Genomic DNA, 20341 nt, shown 5'->3' with positions numbered 1-20341 from the left:
CAGATAAATATCATTTTATGTTATAAAGAGGCATGTTTCCGTTTTGACCAACTGAATCTAGTATGTCTGGGTGATCAGTACCCCTTTCAGAATCAAGATCAATCAGCATCCTACCGCCTGAGGTTTGTGTCAGCTCTCCATCTCTTAAGCTTATATTCAGTATTCTTACATTTTTAAATCCTTACATGACTTCTGCTGCCATCCTGCTCAGTTTTTGACTGAACTGGAAAGTTCTGATCTGTGGTGTGATGACAACAGGCTCCTTTTAAATGTAAGAAAAAAAGAGATTAGATATGTGATGCAGACACAAGGTGCAAAGAGTGGACCAGAGGATTCTCTAACCCCCCCACCCCTTTTTCTTTCTTTTTTTGTTTTTTTACTACATAGTGTACTCAAGTGTGGGAGTTCAGCATGGTATGCATCCTTAACGTACAGTTAAAATCTAAGCTTGTTTGTCTGGTACAAATGCCATGGGGGTTATTTGGAAGAGTGAACACGAGTCCTTCCAGTGAAATATGTGAACAGAGTTTGCAGACATGCACAAAAAAAAAAAAAAAAAAAAAAAAAAAAAAGCTCTTGTATGAACTATCCCATAGTCACCAGCTATGGTAGAAGACAAAGCACCCCAATGAGCCTACCTCAAATGAAAAAGAACCATGCAGACATGGCTATATGGCATTTTCATATACTGTTGCTGGTTGTGTAATATGTGCAGTGTGTTTCATTTGTGGTTGTGATTTGCCACAAATGTGTTGTCTGTTTCTTTTTTTTTCCCCTCCTAATACTATGGAGGTGGTAAGTGTGCAGTATTTGAGACCAAAATAAATTCTGCCAAAGGGATGATAAAATCTTTTGTATCACATTATAACAAAAGTAGATTGAAATGCCGTTCTACCAGTCCAGCAGCATTAAGAGTGAATCAGAGCTACGAGCACAGCTCTAAATATTTCAGATTTCATTCTGCGACTTTGATCATCAACTAGGTAGTCACTTCAACAGGCTATTTTGCATGTTTTAACCGGTAACTATCATAAAATTCAGCTTGGTTGATCTGGCACAATCTTGGCGAAATTGCAGATGGTCAGCAGGGGATTTCCAGCAAGCAACCAAAAGTGGTTGAAGTGCTAAAAGTGCTGCAACATTTTTAAATTGAGGCAAATCTTATTCAATGGGATAGTGGCCAAATTTAAAACTAATTTTTGTTTTTGCTTATAGATCATACCTTAAGATGTCTCCTTATTTGTAGACTTTGACAAAAATATAAATCCGATGATTTTTAGCTAAATGTCGTGAAAAGGTTTTCTGACTGTTCTTGGATCCCCTTCGGTGATGCTGAGCTCGCCAATGCAATCCTCAACAATGCACTACACAGTTGTTTGGCTTTGCCTAAAGTTTCTATTATCTCTGCATGACAGATCTGTTTTTTTGTTTGTTTTTTTTAAACATAGGAATGGCCTGCTTCATTTGCACAGACATATCTGTGACCACATACCGAGAAACCACTGACCCGACACGTCAGTTGGTTTGCAGGAAGCAAAGAGTGCCAAAGAAGACAGAACAAGTAAGAGTCTGAGGAGCTCTGAAGCTAGAATGCAGTCAGCTCTGCTACTTATGGAGCTATTGGAGATTATTTTTACTTTCTTGGTCTGGACACCAAGAACGTTCCCAGGGTTGCATCTTATTGGACGATATTTCATCACAGGTTGCTGATTTGTACAAACCGTTTGTTTCATCAACACTTTAAAACAACTCAAGAAATTGTATTGCAAAGCACTAATGAGGAAACAGGCAACATGAAACTGCAATCTGTCCAATAACATTCTAGTCTGCAAAAAATAAAAGGAAAGCGGGGTAAAAAATGCAATGTGTAAATTGTTCATTATAGTTTATGCAATAACATTAAACAAATCATTTCTTTGCTTTTACTTAATAAACAGTAACAGTAAATAACAGTAAATTAATAGTAAATAATATTAATAATATATAATATTAATAATACATACTTAACATTATTATTATTTTATTATATTCAAAGGGCAAAGTTGTGAACAATTCTTGTCTGAATCAACAGTACTCAGTGTTCTTCTTTTCTGCATCATAAATCAGTCTTAGAAGGGGGAATAAGCTGCAAAACAAATGGTTTGTCCTCGTCTGTGCATCAGATATCGACTTCATTATCACAGAGGAGGAAGTTCACTGGATCAATTGATGACCACGGTCAACAGCTTTTGCAACTAGCTGTTGTATCACATCTTGAGCAGAAAAAGCAGATGGGAGGGAGCTACTAAGGGTTAATGACTGGGTAAAATGATAACAGAAGTCATGTATATCATGGATGAACTGTGAGACCATGGCAGAGACTGTCAAAAAGACAGCAACAGTTTCCAAAAAAATAAATAAATATTGAAGCCAACATAGCGGTACACAGGCCTGCAGGCCACAAGAGGAAGAGATAGAAGCCTCAGGCCTTTTATGTTCTGCACTGCAGTCAGCACTTCACTCAGTGGAGTGTGGGGACAGCAGCTCCTGCCAAAATGTATCCATGCCAAGGCCTGCCAGCTTGCTCTCCCCGCCCACTCTAAGGGCCAGAGCGTGAGCGGTGGGGCGCCGGTAGGCGGGTGCAAGGTGAGGCTGGTGGGCGGGTGGCCAGGCTGGAGCTTCCTGACACGGGAACCCGCCTCACAGCAGGATCAAACTGGCTGCCGAGTGAATCACTACCCCTCCCACAGCCTGAAAAAGTCAGCGCCGGGCCAGCATGCAGCCACTTTTCCTGTCTCTACAATTAACAAGAAATCCAGTATACGTGAGACCGCAGTAGAAAAGATACATTTCTGAAGAACGAAAAAGTAACTTTGCTATTTACTAAATTTTCAGCAGTATGAATACATATTTAAAGTGATACTGTTTCTTTTGTAACATACACGCTCTCAATTCCAAAGTCCTTAAAATGTAAATGCTTGCTTTACACTGTAATGATGAAAGTAGACGAAAGTATCAGAGACTCTAGCACCGAAGCAATTTTCCACTTTGAGATTTCAGGCCCTGTAAATCTAAGCTTGAGGTGAGAGATACGGGCAGGAGGCACGAATGCTCATACCTGACCGATCTTATTTAAATAAGCAACAGGAGCAAGGATTTTCTGAGCTGTGGCTAGTCACTAGTCAGAAGCAGGAATATTATCTCCAGAGTAAATAATGTCCTGGAGGACCAGTGGCTACCCAAATCGCTTCTTTAAAAAATAGTAAACTGCTCCAGGCTGCTATTATTAAGCCTCAGATCCAATGGGAAGTTGAACCTTTGATCTGTTTAGGGTACTGTGTATTTGCATTTTATAATGAGATCAAAGCAAGGTCCAGGGCCCCTGCAGAAGGCAGTTCCATGCCCCATCTCTGCACACTCAACGATTTACAGACCAAAGCTATATTTCCCTGTTAACAAGATCATGTAAGAGCTATGGACCTCAGTGAAAATGCAGTGGGAGATTCAATGTTTGTTAGGCAATCAAAGCAGCTTCCGTTCTCTTCCAACTAATTTTCTTTTCCTGTACACAGGTGTAGAAGAGAAAAATAAAATAAAAATCATGCCAGTAGCAACAATCTCTTCTTCAGTTAAAGTTCAAGAGCGAACATTTCAAGCGTTTTTTAAAACTGGTTGAGAATTGCTCCCGAATTTCTCTGGCATTTTTCACCTGGAAGAAATGCAGAGGGGAATTTACACACTTTGCCTGAAGTGAGCCTACAACGAGCCGGGAGAAGGTTTGAGATGAACATGGAGGTCAACATTTCAGCTTTTTTTTTTTTTATATAAAGAAAAAATAGACCCAAAAAGAAATCAAACATACTGTCACTCTGTCTATGGCTGAGCTGAGCTGAGATATTTTCAGACAATCAAAGTGGACATTATAGTAAGAGTCAAATTAGCCAACAAGATCGACTGTTGTTACAAAATGTAATGAAATAATCCTGAATTTGTAAATAAAAACTACAGCCATATTTTCATATACATATGCAATTCTAATTTTGTACTATTAGGGACTTTTAAAATCCTCTGAGTTTAATTCTTAAACAGTAATACAGTTGCAAACATGCTTTATTATGAGTAATTTATTTTTAAACAATTTTTGTATAAAAACAAAAGAAATATCTTAATATCTACGATTAAATATAGTCATTTTTTATTGTCAACTAGATAAAGAGTATAACTTCTCAAACTGCTTTTTTATGAAACAATATGACAAAGCAAACTCATTTAAATCAAACTCAGAAATGACTGTAAAGACAAACTACTCTAGTGGTCTTCTAAAATACTGTCCATCTACAAAGTTGATTAGGGGAATACCCTCCTCTGTCACGCAGCAGTCTCTTTCAGGTGTCTTGAAGCCACACGTCTGCAAATCATTTATGCAACATGTGCCCCACAAACAGTCGTAGTGAAAGTGAGAGAACCATGATTTGCCTTTCGTGACACGCAAGAGAGCATCTGTGCAGAGAAAAGGCTGATTCGGGCACTTGTGACACACTTGTTAATTTCATTCAAATGCTAACCTCAACCTTTGAAAAAAAACAAAGACTTTAACTTATGACTTGGTAGTGTATGTTCTAAAACACTGAATAAGACCACTAGGTAAATCCCAAGTCTCATCTTCGCTAAGCGGCAACGACGGAGAGACAAGCATCATCTTCTGACCTTGTGGCTGAGGAATATTCCCATTTATGTTTTAATCTCAGGAGTTATCGGACCAGCTGACGTCACAGAGATTAAGCAGCACATATTTGTTATGACAAAGAAGACAAAACATAAGAGAAAAGAACTTTTTAGATACATCTTTTAAATATAGCTTTCGGTAAACCTAAAGGTCTTCAAGCAATATAATGGATCTTCTTTGCATGGAACAGAAGGCTGCAGAAGCTAAAGTATATGAGCTGAATCATGCACACGACTGCTTAGACAAACCTGCAAAACATGAATCAAAAATGCCTCAGAGAGCCAGAGAGGGTGTTAAGAAAATCACCAACTAATTGCTTGCTCATAGATGCCGAGCACATATTCGGCACTCTCAAGGCAGCGCTTACTTTTTTCCTTTTTTTATTTTAGTTTTTATTTATTTATTTATTTATTTTATTGACCTTGATGAATTATCTGTTTTTATTGACAGCACTTATTGATATTTCTTAACAGCGCAGGCTAATGGAGTTTTATTGAGATGATTAAATGAGCTGCTGGTGCCCAGATTAGCCAGGTCTCATCTCTCAGACACAGCTTGCATTATCATACAGAACAGACGCATGCGTGTGTTGAGTCCCAAATTCCTGCGACTGACATCTCCAGGGGAACAGAGGAGCGATGACTACATCCGACCTACATTCACCCCACCCCAGCATGCTTGCTTCCAACTAATTACACACACAAACATACTCAGTCACACTATAGGTGGATTCATATCATAACGGTCACAGTGCAGGGAGAATTGCAAGCATATTACAGAATTATACAATTTCAATTAGCCGTTTTGTTACTTCCAAATCTTTTGAGTATCTGCTTGGATTTTAAAGGGAGAAAAAAAAACCTTTACAAGCGTAAAAGCTACAAGTGACCTCCTGGTGATTGGGAGAGGAACCTTTCCCAAGGCTTTTGCACAGGCTTGGATGAAAATATCATTTGTGTGATGGGATGTGAAAATTCTCCAAGCACAAAAACATTAGAAACAAACCTAAGGCTACTGGAGCTTGTTCAAATGCCCCGGGCACGGAAACAGTTATATTGGATTTCATTCAAATGTCTTATGCAATGAGAGATTTATACATATTCCATGTGCATTATTCTTGTTGTTTAGATTCTCAGAAAATCTATGACAGGGAAAACACCTTATTAACAAGAACTGAGGGGGGAAAAAAAAATTTGTGACGCAGGCTCCAGCCTATGAGCACATCTTAAAACCGCTTTTTCAGCGTTTCCTGCGCTGTACAGCATCCTGGTTAGAGTGATGTGGTTTTTCACACTTTTAAATGTGAGGGGTATTTCTACAGTTGCAGCCCACATTTAGGCCAGAATCTGTCGATCTATGCAAACCTTTACCAAACTAGAAAGCGCCTGAAGAGCGTCAATCGTCACCAGCGCTGACTAATTCAGTAACTTGCTCTCATATCGAAGACATCATTGCAGTTACGTCAAATCTATTTTAAACTCGACTCTGAAAGAAGCACTTTTCATTCCAACAACTTCAAGATAGCACACTGTGGTTTTGAGTATATTTTTTTAAAAAAAAAAAAAAGAAGCTAAAATCTAACAAGTGCCCTCATATTTTTGAAAATATATCGCATTTGCGATAATATCGCGACATGATCAAGTGCAATTTTCTAACCGCAAAGGCTGCGATTATACTCTGGACATGTCCAAATTCATGGGCTGCATCCTCCTGAGGCCGCATTTGTAGACCGATTACATCACAGCGACGCGCCGAAGGCTGTCCAAATTACTACCATATCCCAGAATTCATAGCGCGGCCCAGCCAAACTCCAGTTTCCAACAATGGCGGCCGCTACTAAGTTTTAAAATTACTCATACTAATCTTTCTGGGTCACAAAATAAACTTTTAACATATTTTCAGGCGAGAAAGTAGTTGTGTAAACATCAAATATCTGCTCGGTTTATCAAGATATCCCATATTTGCAAAAGTGCTTCGACGTTTTCAGAGGCGTCTGCTACCCACCAGCTCGACAGCTAGCCGGGAGCTCGAGGGTTACTGATGCGGCCGAGAACGGCACAACTCCCGGCACATCATTTTCAGATCACCGCGGAGTTTCGCTGCTCGGGTTAAACGTGATATATAAGTCACTTAGACAACCTAAAAATGTTATTGTTGGGCTTTTTTCAGTGTTTTGTTTGTTCGTGAGTAAATCGGTTTGGCTGAGATTAAAGTTATTAGATTAGATAAAATAAAACTTTATTAATCCCCCGGGTGGGTTCCTCCTTGGTTTTCACACAGCTGACTAAACGTCAAACAGAAAACTCATTAAACAGAAGTATGAGACAGTCGAGAATTTACGCCAGTGTCTGGTTATATTTTAGATAGCAAGAAGCAGACGGCCGAGTTTATTAAACTCCACCGAGACAGCGGTGACGCTAATCAGAACTAGCCTTCTGATTAGCTAATCAGAAGGCTAGACCGTCCAATTTCACGCCTTTAAACTTTAAAGGCGTGTTTGTGTGTGTGTTTATACAATTGCTATTATGTTTGCACTTTATGTGTAATGTTACTGACTGCAGAGATCAGTAAGATGTGTGTATTTTTTATTTATTAGTTTTATTTATTTAATATTATTTTTTAATTGAATGACTGTCTAGTAGTTCACAGATGTCGAAAAACTGAGTGTGGTAAAGCCACTGATTTTTTTTATGTATATTTCTGCAATCTGCACATTGTACTGACTTTCATTTTAATGTTTACACCAGGGTTCCTTGTCAGCACTTTATGCTCAGATGTTTGTAAGCTAAAAATAAACTATTGTGTATGTTCAAATATACTGTTGTGATTGAAGAAGTTAAATAAAAATGTCAGTCATCAATTCATGCATCACCTCATGTCATCATAACAGAGGTCTGTCTTCCAGGAAAGAACAGTTTAAAATTAATGTAATATAGTATTGGCCATACTATATGATGTATTGCTTGTCTTTGTTTAATAATACAGAAGACAAAGACCTTAAAAAATAATCGCATATCGCATCGCAATCGCAATATTGGGGCAAAAAAATCGCAATTAGATTATTTTCCATAATCGTTCAGCCCTACTATGCGTCGCCAGGTGTTTCATCAGATTTGAGGTGTTACCTCCTTTGCACAGTATCAGCTTAAAGCACTTGTTGCAGGCTGCTGAGTTTGCATCTTTTGCTGTGAAGTACAGCCAGACTTTTTATTCTGTAGCTCTGCTCTAAAAGAACGTACATACCTGGGCCTGCCTACTATCCTCGGAAAGGTAAAATGATTGGCTAGAATCCAAAGTGTATGACGTCTCAGGGAAAAAAGCACTGAAATAAAGCACCGAAATGTGCGCTGCTTTTCGGTCTGGTTACTACCGTTTATGTCAGAACCGATACCGGTACCCATCCCTACTTGCAGCAAGAAAAAACAAAAGTCCAGAAACACTGTTGCATCAGATCAGCTGCGTGTTATCGCTCAGTCACATTGGAGTAAAAATAAAATGTTAACCTTAGCGTACAGGGTTTGAATTGTTTTCACATTATGCGAGTAACTGCAAGTAGTTGCAACAACCGACTAGCTGTCCTTAACTGAGCAACACACTCATCATCTAGGCAACCACTTTGGATCACATAGTGATTGCACTGGTTGCCTGCTGCCTGGCAACTGGTCTCCAAACAATTGTGGTCTTACTCATATCAACTGCAATTACCGTTTCTGAATTTCTCTATGAGGTACTGGCTCAACTCTGAATGCAAGCAACAGACTGTGTGTATACAACAGACTTGCAAGATGGTTAAACTGCATATGATTGCCATCTTTACTACATTCAATCGAAAACTGGCAATAGACCGATTACAGATGACTCGGTCTTATTACCGTTTGTTTGCATCTTGAGGCATTGAAGTCGTTTTAAAGACTGCAACTGACTGCAAGTACGACCAGGTTCCCATCTTGAAAGCAACCATTTCAAAGGGAATGAGATCGCATTGCACACGGTTGCAGTATTTTTAGGTTTGCTGCAGTCTCCAACCACCGTTTGTCCTAGTGTGACTCTAGCGTTATGATTTAGATTTCTGTGGTGAATCTTTGTAGAGCTTACAACGTAACCCACTTAAGCATCCGGCACTGTTACCAGCATTCATACTTTTGCACAGTGTTTTATATTTTAATCGACTTGGGGTTGTCTCCTGGTGCTTTATATGCAGAGCTAGCCACGATAGAAACTAAATGCTGGGGCTTTTTTCCCCCTCCTGGGTCCCTAACTCTTTGTTGCGGTCCATTTTTTCCCTCCTTGGAGGTAAGCATAATTGTCCACTTCTTTGTACATTCTCTCACATCCATTCTGATGGTGTTGTCAATCTCCCTCCAGGAATTTGCTGAAATCTATGAGTCCTTATATTGAGGCTATGATTATTATTTCTTATACTGAGGTGATGATGGTTATTCTCTCACTGACAAATTCAAATTTTGCAACAGAAAAGTAGCCAGAAATGCACAGAAGGCATCAACAGTCTTGAAAAGGCCAATCTGAATAGTGAATTGTGGTTCCTTTTACAAGGAGGTGCTAGTTGGGTTAGAGCGTACAGTTTCAGAGGGATTTGAGGTTAAGATATACCCAAGATGTAGATTTAACACATTAGAATAAATCTTCCGTTTGGCATGTTGAATTTGTACCCTTTAAAAAAAAAAAAAAAAAGTTTATACAATTCGTGGAAAAAAAATAGTTATCAATACACTGATGCCAATTCATTACATTTTAATAGAAAATGCATTAAACAGATCTTCAAATTATTTAAGCAGGGTCACTACTCTATGACTGTTTATGGCAGCAGTTATGAAATGAATGAGGGTAAAGTGAAGGCAAAAACACCCAACTTGAAGAGAAGAAGATGAAAATCAGAGGGGTGTAATTTTTGACCACTGGTGAAACCAAATCAGAGTTAATCATATTTGTTGCCAGATTAGTGTGATTAGATAATAACAATACACATGCTGACACCACGCTGCAACAAATAAACACCTAAAGACCACATGTAGGGATATTTTTTCTTTAAAAATTAAAGCAATGGTGGGTGCTTGCCTTGTACTGTATTGCAGAGTGTCTGCATCGTGATAAGCATCATCATAGCAGACAGCATATCACGACAGCGTCATTACACGTTTCTACTATACCCCTCATCTAAACCATTAATATGATACACAGTTTGAAGTTTTGAAATAAATTAAACATTGGTATCAGCTACAAATGAAGCCACATACACATCCTTAATGCTACTTCTACTTATTTAGAGTGTAGGCTTTTTGCAACAAGTTTACATAACGTCCTGTTCTTACTGACTGTTGGAAAAAGCCACGCTTCACAACATAAGAACCAAAAGACACATTAGCAGCAAAACACTTGGGTAATTTAATATAATTTCTTCTTTTCTGCTGTAACTACAGTGGAACTGTAACTCAGTGGGAAGACCAAAGCGTCAACCCTGCCAGCAGCATCAGTTTGATTCCCACTGAGGCCACCCACTCTAAAATGTATAAAAAGTGTGTGTATTCACAGTGCTTGGGATAAGTGTCAACTACATGCTATGTCTTATCTACAGTTATTTTAGTTGGGCTAGTCTGTCACACCCTCACATTTCTGAGCAGTAAAGTCTGTGGATATGTAGGAGTTCACCAAGTCCACTACAACCCACCTAAATTATCATCTACTCATGGCTGCTCTGAATAAGAAAGCAGCATTTAAAGTATCTCAGTAGGTACAGTCTATCCAATGATTGCAACATGTTCTGCAACTGGATTTCCTCACAATCCAAAAACAAAGGTGGTGAAAAACGCTCCTCTAGCCTTATACCAGCGTCTGGCGAAAAATCATTTGGCAATGAATTTAACATTTCATTGCACACGGAGGTAGGTGGTATACAAAATGCAGAGCTGAAAATGCCTGTAACTCAATGCAGGAACACATGCAGTCTGACGGCACATATGCTGCTGTGTTACTGACAACTAAATAAGGGATGATGAAGGTAAAAGAGGAAACAAAGGCTGCAAAATAAAACAATTCATTTCCTTACAAAAGGGGCCTTGCCACAAAAGCTAAAATCAATCCATTTATAATAACACATGCTTTCTCATCTCCCCCTCACACACACACCTCAGTGCAGCCTGTACACATGCCAGATCTTGTCGCCCCAGGAAATGGGCTTCATACATCTTGTCTGACTGCAATAAAGCAGTGCCTAAGATTCTATTTCCAATAAACGTCGACTGATTGGAAAACTCATTCTAATATCAATTTCCATCTGGGCCCTTTAAAAGGCAATCAGCATAGCTTCATCTCGGTATATCATGGGCTCCTTGAGATGATGACACAGCACTGGCTCTCTCCTTCTGCATAATGGCCTTCTCCTATCAAGGCATCTGCAATGAATAATACCACCCATGAATGGGCTATTTAGTCTGTGTTCGCACAGATAGGGGCCACTTCCCTGAATATTAATCCAGGGTTTTACACTTCATATGGTTCTCTCAGGGCTGCACCATTTTTCATTCGGAGGACTGAGGCACTTAGTGTGATTTGGCACACTCATAGTTTCTCTCCAAGCTTTCTCAGAAGTGACAATGGTGATTACCAACAGAATCTCACTTTGTTTAAGACATCCAGATCCCACCAAACTACAATTTAAGTCAAAGAATTTCTTCGACGAATGTTGTCAGCAGCTCATCTCAAAAACGTAAGGTCAAAGGAGAATCTAACCAAACGCACAGCCAAATGAATTTTAAAAGAGCAACAACGATAATATTCAATATTCTGGATATCAGATGTCTGTTAAAGGATAACCTTGGTGGTTTTTCTAAATGTAATAATGTACAGGTCTGAACAGCTCGTTTTGCCTTAGCATTTGCTTTTCAAAAAAATAGAAAACAAATAAAACATGGCAGTCAAAGCATGAAAAGCCCAACTAAATGCAAAATTATTATTGCATTTCCTCATCTCCATAGAATTAATAGTCAAGATTTCTTTTTCCTCACCTTCCAGCCACTGCCCGCCTCCCTGTAGTAGGGAAAGTTATCACAGATCCACTGGTAGATCTCGCTCAGTGTCATCTTCTTCTTTGGCGAGCTGTTGATAGCAAACGTGATAAGGCTGGCGTAGCTGTAGGGCGGCTTGCCATCCTTGTGCTGCTGCACCTCCTCCTGGTCCAGCGTGGTGTTGGGATCGAGCAGGGCGCTCTTCTTTCCCATGCCGGGCCCGTGGGCATTCTGGGCATCAGCCTTGCGAATGGCCGCCTGCATGGTTAGCTGAGGGAGCCAATCCATGGAGGTCAGGCTGCTTTCCAGCTCCGACGTCATGGTGACGACCGGCTGGACAAAAGGGGGTGGGGAAAATGTGAAGGTGTTGGTGGTAGCTGTTGGTGTTGGTGACTGATGGAGAGCAGACCAGGTGTGGAATAACAAAGGCGAGTGGGGAATGAAGTTAAGGCTCCCTCAGCTCAGGACATCAGCATACCATCTTCTGGAGATCAGCTGTAGAGAAACAGCAAAGAGACATGCTTAAATAAGTCAACCAGCCTGTGTGATAAGGAGAAATTAAACGTTGGGAATGTAGAGAAGGAAACAGCTCCAATATCAAAAACCAGGCGTGTTTATAAAGCATGCTTATATTTGCTGTGCAGTAGATCACAAGCCAACCACTTTCTCCACCACTTGCTGCTCTGAAAGCTGACTCATAGCTGGGACTCCATCTGCACAGAGAGAGTAAATGCCAGGCAATTGTTTTCACAACTGCCAGCCAAATGGGGGAATGGCTCAGGAGGAATTCCGACTCTCTTGAGGGTAGTAAACCCCCTCTCTATTTTTCCTGCCTGCCTCCTTCCCCACCACCCCTTCCCCCTCAAATCGACCCTCTGCTGTAAACAAGCCAGCTAGTGTCATCTTGCAAACTGTTTCGCCGCCCGTAACAGCCTGTCTCGCTGTCCCTCTCGGCACACTGCCCTCTGCGTCTTAAAATAGGGGGGCAGAGAAAAGCCTAAAGTTACCAAGATAGGTTAAAGGACGTACGTGTGTGTGTACACGAGAGAGAGAGAGAGAGAGAGAGAGAGAGAGAGAGAGAGAGAGAGAGAGAGAGAGAGAGAGAGAGAGAGAGAGAGAGAGAGAGAGAGAGAGAGAGAGAGAGAGAGAGAGAGAGAGAGAGAGAGAGAGAGAGAGAGAGAGAGAGAGAGAATGAAAATGCAATCAGGCTGAGGGGAGAATGAGGACTCCTCACCGAGTTGTGGGATTTTTCTCTTGACTAAGCACACTCACACAAGTGTGTTTGTTAGTGTGAGAGAGCATGTGAGAGTTTGAGTGCATGTCAGGCTGGAAATAACACAGTCTTGACAACACTTAACAGGTCAAATATCTTTCAAAAATAGTGTTTGTGTACCCTTGTGATGCCACTGAACCAGATTTTTCAAACTTTTTAAGCACATTTGAGAATAATGAGTATTTTTGCTAAATACAACTAATAAATTTTACTTGTTATACTAATAATTATTTTTATTAAAACATGCTACAAAAAAGGAACCTCGGTTTGTCTGAATGCAGTTTTACAAGTATTAAAAATATCTACTCCATTACTGACATCGAACTTTTAAAATCTCAGATTTGTTTTATATCCGTTTACTTAATGAGCAAGTCAAAAAACATGGCAAGACAGACACAAAAAACATAATTTATATGCTGCTCTGCTTACCATCTGAAATGCATCAGGAAGAGTACGAAATTCCCAAATTGGCCGGCAGTTTGTGAGAAGCAGTATATGGCTGTCCCTTTCAATTGATCTCTCACAGTAGGGGTTAGCTAGTGCCCAGCAGCCAATTCAATATCTGCTATCAGTGCAGACAGGCAGAGCAGATGATGAAGGCATTTCCACACATCCAAACAGAATTCGGAGAAAGGAAAAACCAAAACCGGCTGCGGGAGATCATTAACGGATTGGCGCAGTGGTCTTAAATCTTCCCTTAGTATAATCAGGGTCAGGTTTCATCAGCCGCTGTTAAGTTTCTAATCCAAGTTTTTCTGAACAAAATGCATTAAAATATTTTATTCATTCCATTTCTTGCCTGCTATTAAACTGATATAATTCCTATAAAGGATGCTCCGAGTATCAAAAACTCCCATTTTCAGGGCTAAGAAAGATGGATCTGACAGAGAAAAGTAGCTATGGTTACCTTGAATTTATGCCAGAATGTTTCAAAAACTACTTTTATGTTTGAGCCCCCCCCCCCATACACACGCTATGTGTACCCAAACTCTGGGCGTTTGTAACATACAGAGCATGAAGGAAAACATAGAAACACTTTCTGCTGGAAAATGAAAAGTTTAGAAAGATGTTTTGATACTTGATTCCCTCCTTGATATTGTTACCTCGAGAATCTGTGGTAATGGATCAAAATCAAGCTGTTCAGACAAGCCTTATGAAACTCAAACATATTTTGAATCTGTTGTTTTTATTCTTCATTAGCACTTACATCATGGCTGTTCACGGACAACACAGGAGAACTGAAACTTCTCCCCCATCCTCTGCAGTCATGAGCAGACTGATAAATGAAGAGGCTTGCTGACTGACTATACTGACAGGTGAGTCAGACTAATGGTGAATAACTCTTCCTCATCATACAAATAAATACAAGGCATCTCCACCCTGTAACTGAACTGAAGGTGACTCACAGGGCTGCTGACAGTAATTTTCCCTCTATGAGTAGAAGCCCACTGAAATACAAAACTAATTAGATTTTAAAATTAATCTACACATTATACACCGTACAGGCCTCCGGTACAGATTTTACATCAGTGTCGTGCAGTCTCTGAAAGTGCAGCCAGTACAGCGTCCATTTTGAGATACTATGTGGTACTCTTAAACTGATCTCAGTTCAGTCAATAGCCCATTTAATTGATGTTCACACTGTTAAGTAGGGTTGCAACTATTATTTTAATCAATCAATCTGCGGAGCATTTCCTCGACTGATTAACTGCTGGGCCAGCACACTTAGCTTTAATCTTGTGTCATGCTTTTGTCCTATCACAGATGTTCTGAAAAAGGCACAAAGCACACATGAATGACAAGGTATAACTATAATATCCGACAATTTGTCTTATAAAAATTTTTTTAAGTAATTAATTTCTCACTGTTTTATTGTTGATCCACTATTTGACTAACTGTTTAGAGCTTGTTCAACACAAATAATCAAGATTTAATATGAAATACTTTGCCTACATTAAAAGAAACTAACCCCAGGTTACAGTCTGTCACTTAGTTTAGACTGTCAGAACATGCCCAAGCGACAGTATTGTTTGGCCTTTGATTTGAGTCTGTTGCTATGCAACATGCTGACGTCACAATACGTCACTGAAAGTTTTGTTGGTTTCAACTTGTTGTTACTGATGTGAAATTACGATACAATGCTGTCATAAGGTCCTGTAGGTGCATAAATGCTACAAATAGGTCCTTTTAGCCCATTTCTAAGTAGTTGCAAGATAACATGACCATGTCTTAATATTCAATATAGATAAGAACCTTCAGGGGACCAAGACAGAGTAAAACACACACTGAAGTCAACTACAAAATAAAAGTTGACAAAATGTCAGGCAATAAGCCATGCTTATACAATCAGTGTTTTTGTACAAGTATTTCTAAAAGTCTGCCCCTCCTGCATTATTAAATACAGCATGTTGCCATCAGAAAAGCAGAAGAGAGTTAAAAGAAAAGAGAAAAAAAGAGAGAGACTTATGTGTAATGTTTTCACAAAATACTGAGCATAAAGGGGGCATGCAAGGAGGAAGCAGGCTGAGCCTTCTGTTGGCCAGCAGAGGTGAGGTGACTGAGACAAGGGTTGATGAAAAGTGCTCCGCCCGATACATGGAGACACATGCCATTTGACCCTCCACGCTAATGATCCAGCTGCTACATAATCTGCAGGGCCAAGATGGTGACTTAATTAGAAAACCTTGTGCTGTGGCAGGAATGATGAAGCGCAACACAAGGAGGCAGTAAGACGGCCTCCCAGCTGCCTTCATTATCCAAGCAGTGGGACAGTCAATGCAGGGATGTGCCCGAGCCCACTGCTGCATCACAGAGGGCTGTCTGATTACATACACCAACAGATTTGGGGGTGGGCAGAGGAGGCGGGGAAGACGAGAAAAGCCAGAGGACATGGAACGGTGGGGGTGAGCTTGAAGGGCACAACCTAGATGACATCAGGCCTGGTACAGAGCAGAAAGTGGAAATGGTCTGCATCCAAGGGGTCTTTGAGTTCAGGCTGTATCATTAGGTGCCAAAGGGAAAAGGCTGCAATGCCACACACATGGAGACACTTTGATCTAGCTGTAGGAAAATGAGGTTCCGTCACTGTCATCGCCAACAAAAAAAAAGAAAAAAGAAAAACATCTTTCTCCCTCTCTCCACTTTAATTTGTTTTTAGAATGGCGTGCCAAGAGTATTTTTTGAGTGCTGAGAGGGAGAAATGGACAGTCAAATCTATTCTCTATTCAAGACTCAACATTTCTTTATCCTCCAGGGATTAATGGCAGATTTAGTTCTGAACGAAAAAATGAAGGCGTATTTGAAACATCTTAATTTACCAACTTCTTGACAGGACTTATCAACAGTCCTGCTGCCAGCAGAGCACTGACAGCAAATCAGTGATTGTGTTTGGTGTCTCAGCTACTAAGTTTGAAGTGGCTCAATCAAACTGACAGCATGGCTATAATACATATGCCAAGATATCTTTTATTCAAGAATCCTCAACGAGGCAACAAGCTGAGTAACGACCAGGGATTACTCAACGTAACACAGCAGATTACGTCAACTCGTGTTAGGCAAGCATGTACCGAGCCACCAGTCAGCAACTGCGTCATAAAATCAGTGCTGTACTCCTGTCACCACTATTGCAAAATTCATGCCTGCACTTAGCAAGCACTTAAAATTTTAGTACCCCCACAACAATGCATGGCCCAGAGAGAAATTAATATTTCAGCTGTGATATTAATACTGTGTATGACACTTAAATGACTTCAAACATTTTTTACAGTGACAGTAAGCATGTCTTTAATCGCAATTTAGAAAGCGAGGAGGGTTGATGAATGGGTGAACGTCTGCATGAAGTATACTAACATCATTACAGGCGTGTACGTACAGAGTGTTTCCTGAGATGGCTAAACAATGTCTGGAACCTTCTTCTGTGACATCGGAGGTAGGGATACACTGTATCTTTCCAAAATAGACAGTTTCATACTTAACCACGTTATGCAGCAAATGGTCGGATGCGAGGGTATGAAAATATGCAATCTTTGAACTCTGAACCACAATCACATCTCACTGCAGCCTTCTGAAAGACTTCCAAACAGCAGTGTTTAAGATGTGGTATGACCCAATCGGCGTAGATTTTTACTGGATCGTGAAGAATAAAACCTCCAAATGTTCGGGTGTGTTTCCAGTTCACTCTTTACTTTGGCACTTACACAGCTGCTTTTAACTAGGTATTAATTACCATAGCTCCTTATGGCTAATTAGCATAAGCTACATGAGCACATGGCTGATTTGCATCAGATAACATCTAAACATTACAAGAGCCATTTCGAAACAGCCATTCCTGAACCTATACTTACACAAAAGCATTTACAACCACCACAAAATGAGCGCTCCGTTTACAAAAAAAAAAAAAAAAAACTTAACTGTGCATTACAGCTCAGAGCTTGGCTAACTACACAGTAAGCTTCAGTGAAACGACAAAACGAAATCTTGGTTATTTTATTGCATTTATATTTAAGCTTTACACAGTGCCTCGTCTCTAATATGTTATTTATTAATAATGCAATGGGAGGTCATAGCAGTAGCAACAGGCTTGGGTTGTGGGGTATCAGCAGTGGAAATCTGCATGGCAGCTTTGGCTTGTCCAATTTCATCCAACAGCTCTTAACCAGCCTATTAAATAGTCTTACTTACATAAAGCTAATAATTATATTCATACAATATGTCAATACATATGACACAAGAGGGGACCTTGAGCAACCATCTCTATGTGACAATTCTGCTTAACATTTGTGACCTATACTCTAGTTTAACAGTTCTGAACCTGGGACTGCATGCACAATACAAAAGTTCAATCTGTGTCCAGTATCCAGCTTTAATAGCAATTACAGCCTCAGTTTCAAACAACTGGCAAACATATACTAATGATTCCTGAAAGACGAGCATGGAATTCAAACTGTTGCAATATACTGTCTCTTTCCCTCATAAAATAAATTCTCGAGCTGACCACTGTTGTGATTTGGCACTATATAAATACAACTGAAGTAATGTTTTGAGAAAAACTACCCACAAAATATCCTATAAAAAGGTCACTCTGCTCTTGTCACACATTGCCTCAGTGCCAATGAATGAAACTAACAGACAGGACATTCATCAAAAAGGGAACTAGTAACTGAAGCAGAAGTGCTGCATGCACACGAAAGGGAAGTAGGCAGAACAAAACGTGAATTAAATAGGTTTTACTATTTGAATTACAGTTTTTTTTTTCCTGTCCAGAGAGAAAAGCAAAAAAACAACAAACAAACAAACAAAAAAAACAGGCTATTGTGGATTTGCAGTAGGAAGCAGCACTTAAAGAACTGACATGCACCCCATAGCCAATGCAAATCAAAAATAACTGCACTAACTGAAACAGCAAGCAGGTTTGTCATCCGTCATTTCTCTCTCTCTCTCTTTTTTTTTTTTTTTTTTAAATGCAAGGTCAATGAATCAGAAAAAATAAAACCGTTATTATGCTTGTCTAAAGAAATGCATGTGTTAACCTGCATCTCGAGTATCTGTGTATCAAAAAACAGCGCCTGTCACTGTGTCTGTGCTCACTGCAGGAACTACTGAGGACAATGCAAAAGCTGTCATTTTAACTCGGCATGAGTAAAAACATGTTTATACGTGACTCTATACTAGCGCTGGGCGATATATCGTTTTTTTGGGGGGGGTTTTAAATATCGATATATTTTTATATGAGATATAAGATGTGACGATATCCTTTATATCGATATAGTCTATGTTACGTTATAATTATAGTTGTGGAGCCTCTCTTTCGTCCACTTTTGTCTTTACGCAACGTTACTCGACCTCGCCTCTCTCCTTCACTAAACACAACTCCCCCTCCTTCCCCATCGCTTCACCTGCAGGCAGCGACAAGATGGACATGGCAAATCTCCGTTAACGAGTTACTGCGCATCGCCCCATGCGTGGGGCTGGACGGCGTCAACGTGTTAATGACCTAACCACGCTAACAAGCTAACCACGCTAACGCCATGCACGGCCTGAAATCCTTTCATTTTCTCAAAAGTTGACAGCGCGCCTTATGTATGAATTCTGGTTGTGCTTGACCGCGAACCGATTTAATGTGGTACACAGCGCTCAGCAATCTGTCAAAAAAAAAAAAAAAATGTTTTAGTACGACTTTGGTAAGCTACAGAGCTAACCACTTGATGGATTGTCGGAGCATTATGGCTACCGAGGAGCCTCGCGTAGTAATACGTACTGTGCTTCAACGTAATATTACCGTCTTGTGTGTGTGTATAAGGACCATAAATGGCACCTGTTAAGACACATGGTTACAAAGCGGATTTCAAACTCCAGGCTGTCAGTCACGCAGTAGAACTTTTGGGAACAGAGCAGCTGTGAAATCTGTCTTTGTTATTATGCTCAGTGTATTTTAGTTTACATTTTGACTGCACAATTGTGAGCTCTTTGTTATGCACAAAAACAACAGTTTTCTTTTATTTATGGAGCATTATTATTTAATAAATGCTCAATTTATTTTTGAGTAGTTTTTTTCATGTACATCTATGCTGTATGTTAATAAAAGTGCCTGTGTGACATCTGGGACACAGCTTTGACTAAGAACTGTCTTTCTGTTCTTACTTTATGGTTTTTAAAAAAAAATATCGAGATATATATCTTATATTGCCATCCAGCTAAAAAATATCGAGATATGAATTTTGGGTCATATCGCCCAACCCTACTCTATACTATAACACAAGGTGAACACGGTATACAAATTCTCTACAATTAAAGCTTACAAAAACGTTTGCTCAATATGACTAATTATTATAGGTGTTTATACCAATCAGCGATTAATCAGCGATTAAGTGGGGGGTACAAAGTGACCACTCTAAAGCCCATTAATAAATATGTTGACTGGAGTGTGGGGTGAACTGAAGGGGTTACATTTCAAAATCCTTAGTCAATTCCCTTCAGACCCTTTAGGTGCATCTAAAATACAACCCCTTTCAGATGCATAACTCTCTCATTGCCTTTATCTAAAGGCTCCTCCCAGTTTCATCCAAACATTTCAATGGCTCTGACAGACAGAAGAAGCCCCAGTACTAGTGTTATATCATGTCCTATGTGTTAACAGTACATCAGAGATGTATAATGCATTATGTCAGAGTTCGCTATATTTTGATATTATTTTTGATAACTGAAGCCATGTAATCCAAGTAGCCACGCTTTAATAAACTTCAGTAAACAGATGGAACAAGTGTTAAACTGTAGCTTGCAAACCACACTTCGCTGGCCTGAAGTGCAGATCACAATGTAATTTGCTGTTAGATTCTGATCAAT

The 20341-nt window shown here is 39.8% G+C and overlaps 1 protein-coding gene across 2 annotated transcripts in view; it reads right to left on the bottom strand.

Annotated features, from left to right (window-relative positions):
• Window positions 1-20341, bottom strand: part of foxj3 (forkhead box J3) — a 91606-nt gene that overhangs the window by 40631 nt on the left and 30634 nt on the right. For both annotated transcript variants that reach the window (XM_080892120.1, XM_080892121.1), the window contains exon 2: window positions 11728-12222. In XM_080892120.1, the coding sequence (XP_080748246.1) occupies window positions 11728-12048 (321 nt within the window). In that variant the 5' untranslated portion in view covers window positions 12049-12222. The remainder of the gene's footprint in view (window positions 1-11727; window positions 12223-20341) is intronic.

This window comes from Rhamphochromis sp. 'chilingali' (genome assembly GCF_963969265.1).
Source record: "Rhamphochromis sp. 'chilingali' genome assembly, chromosome: 9".
NCBI classification, from domain to species: domain Eukaryota; kingdom Metazoa; phylum Chordata; class Actinopteri; order Cichliformes; family Cichlidae; genus Rhamphochromis; species Rhamphochromis sp. 'chilingali'.
The sequence above is the reverse complement of the archived record's forward strand: the minus strand, read 5'-3'. Positions and strand labels throughout refer to the sequence as shown.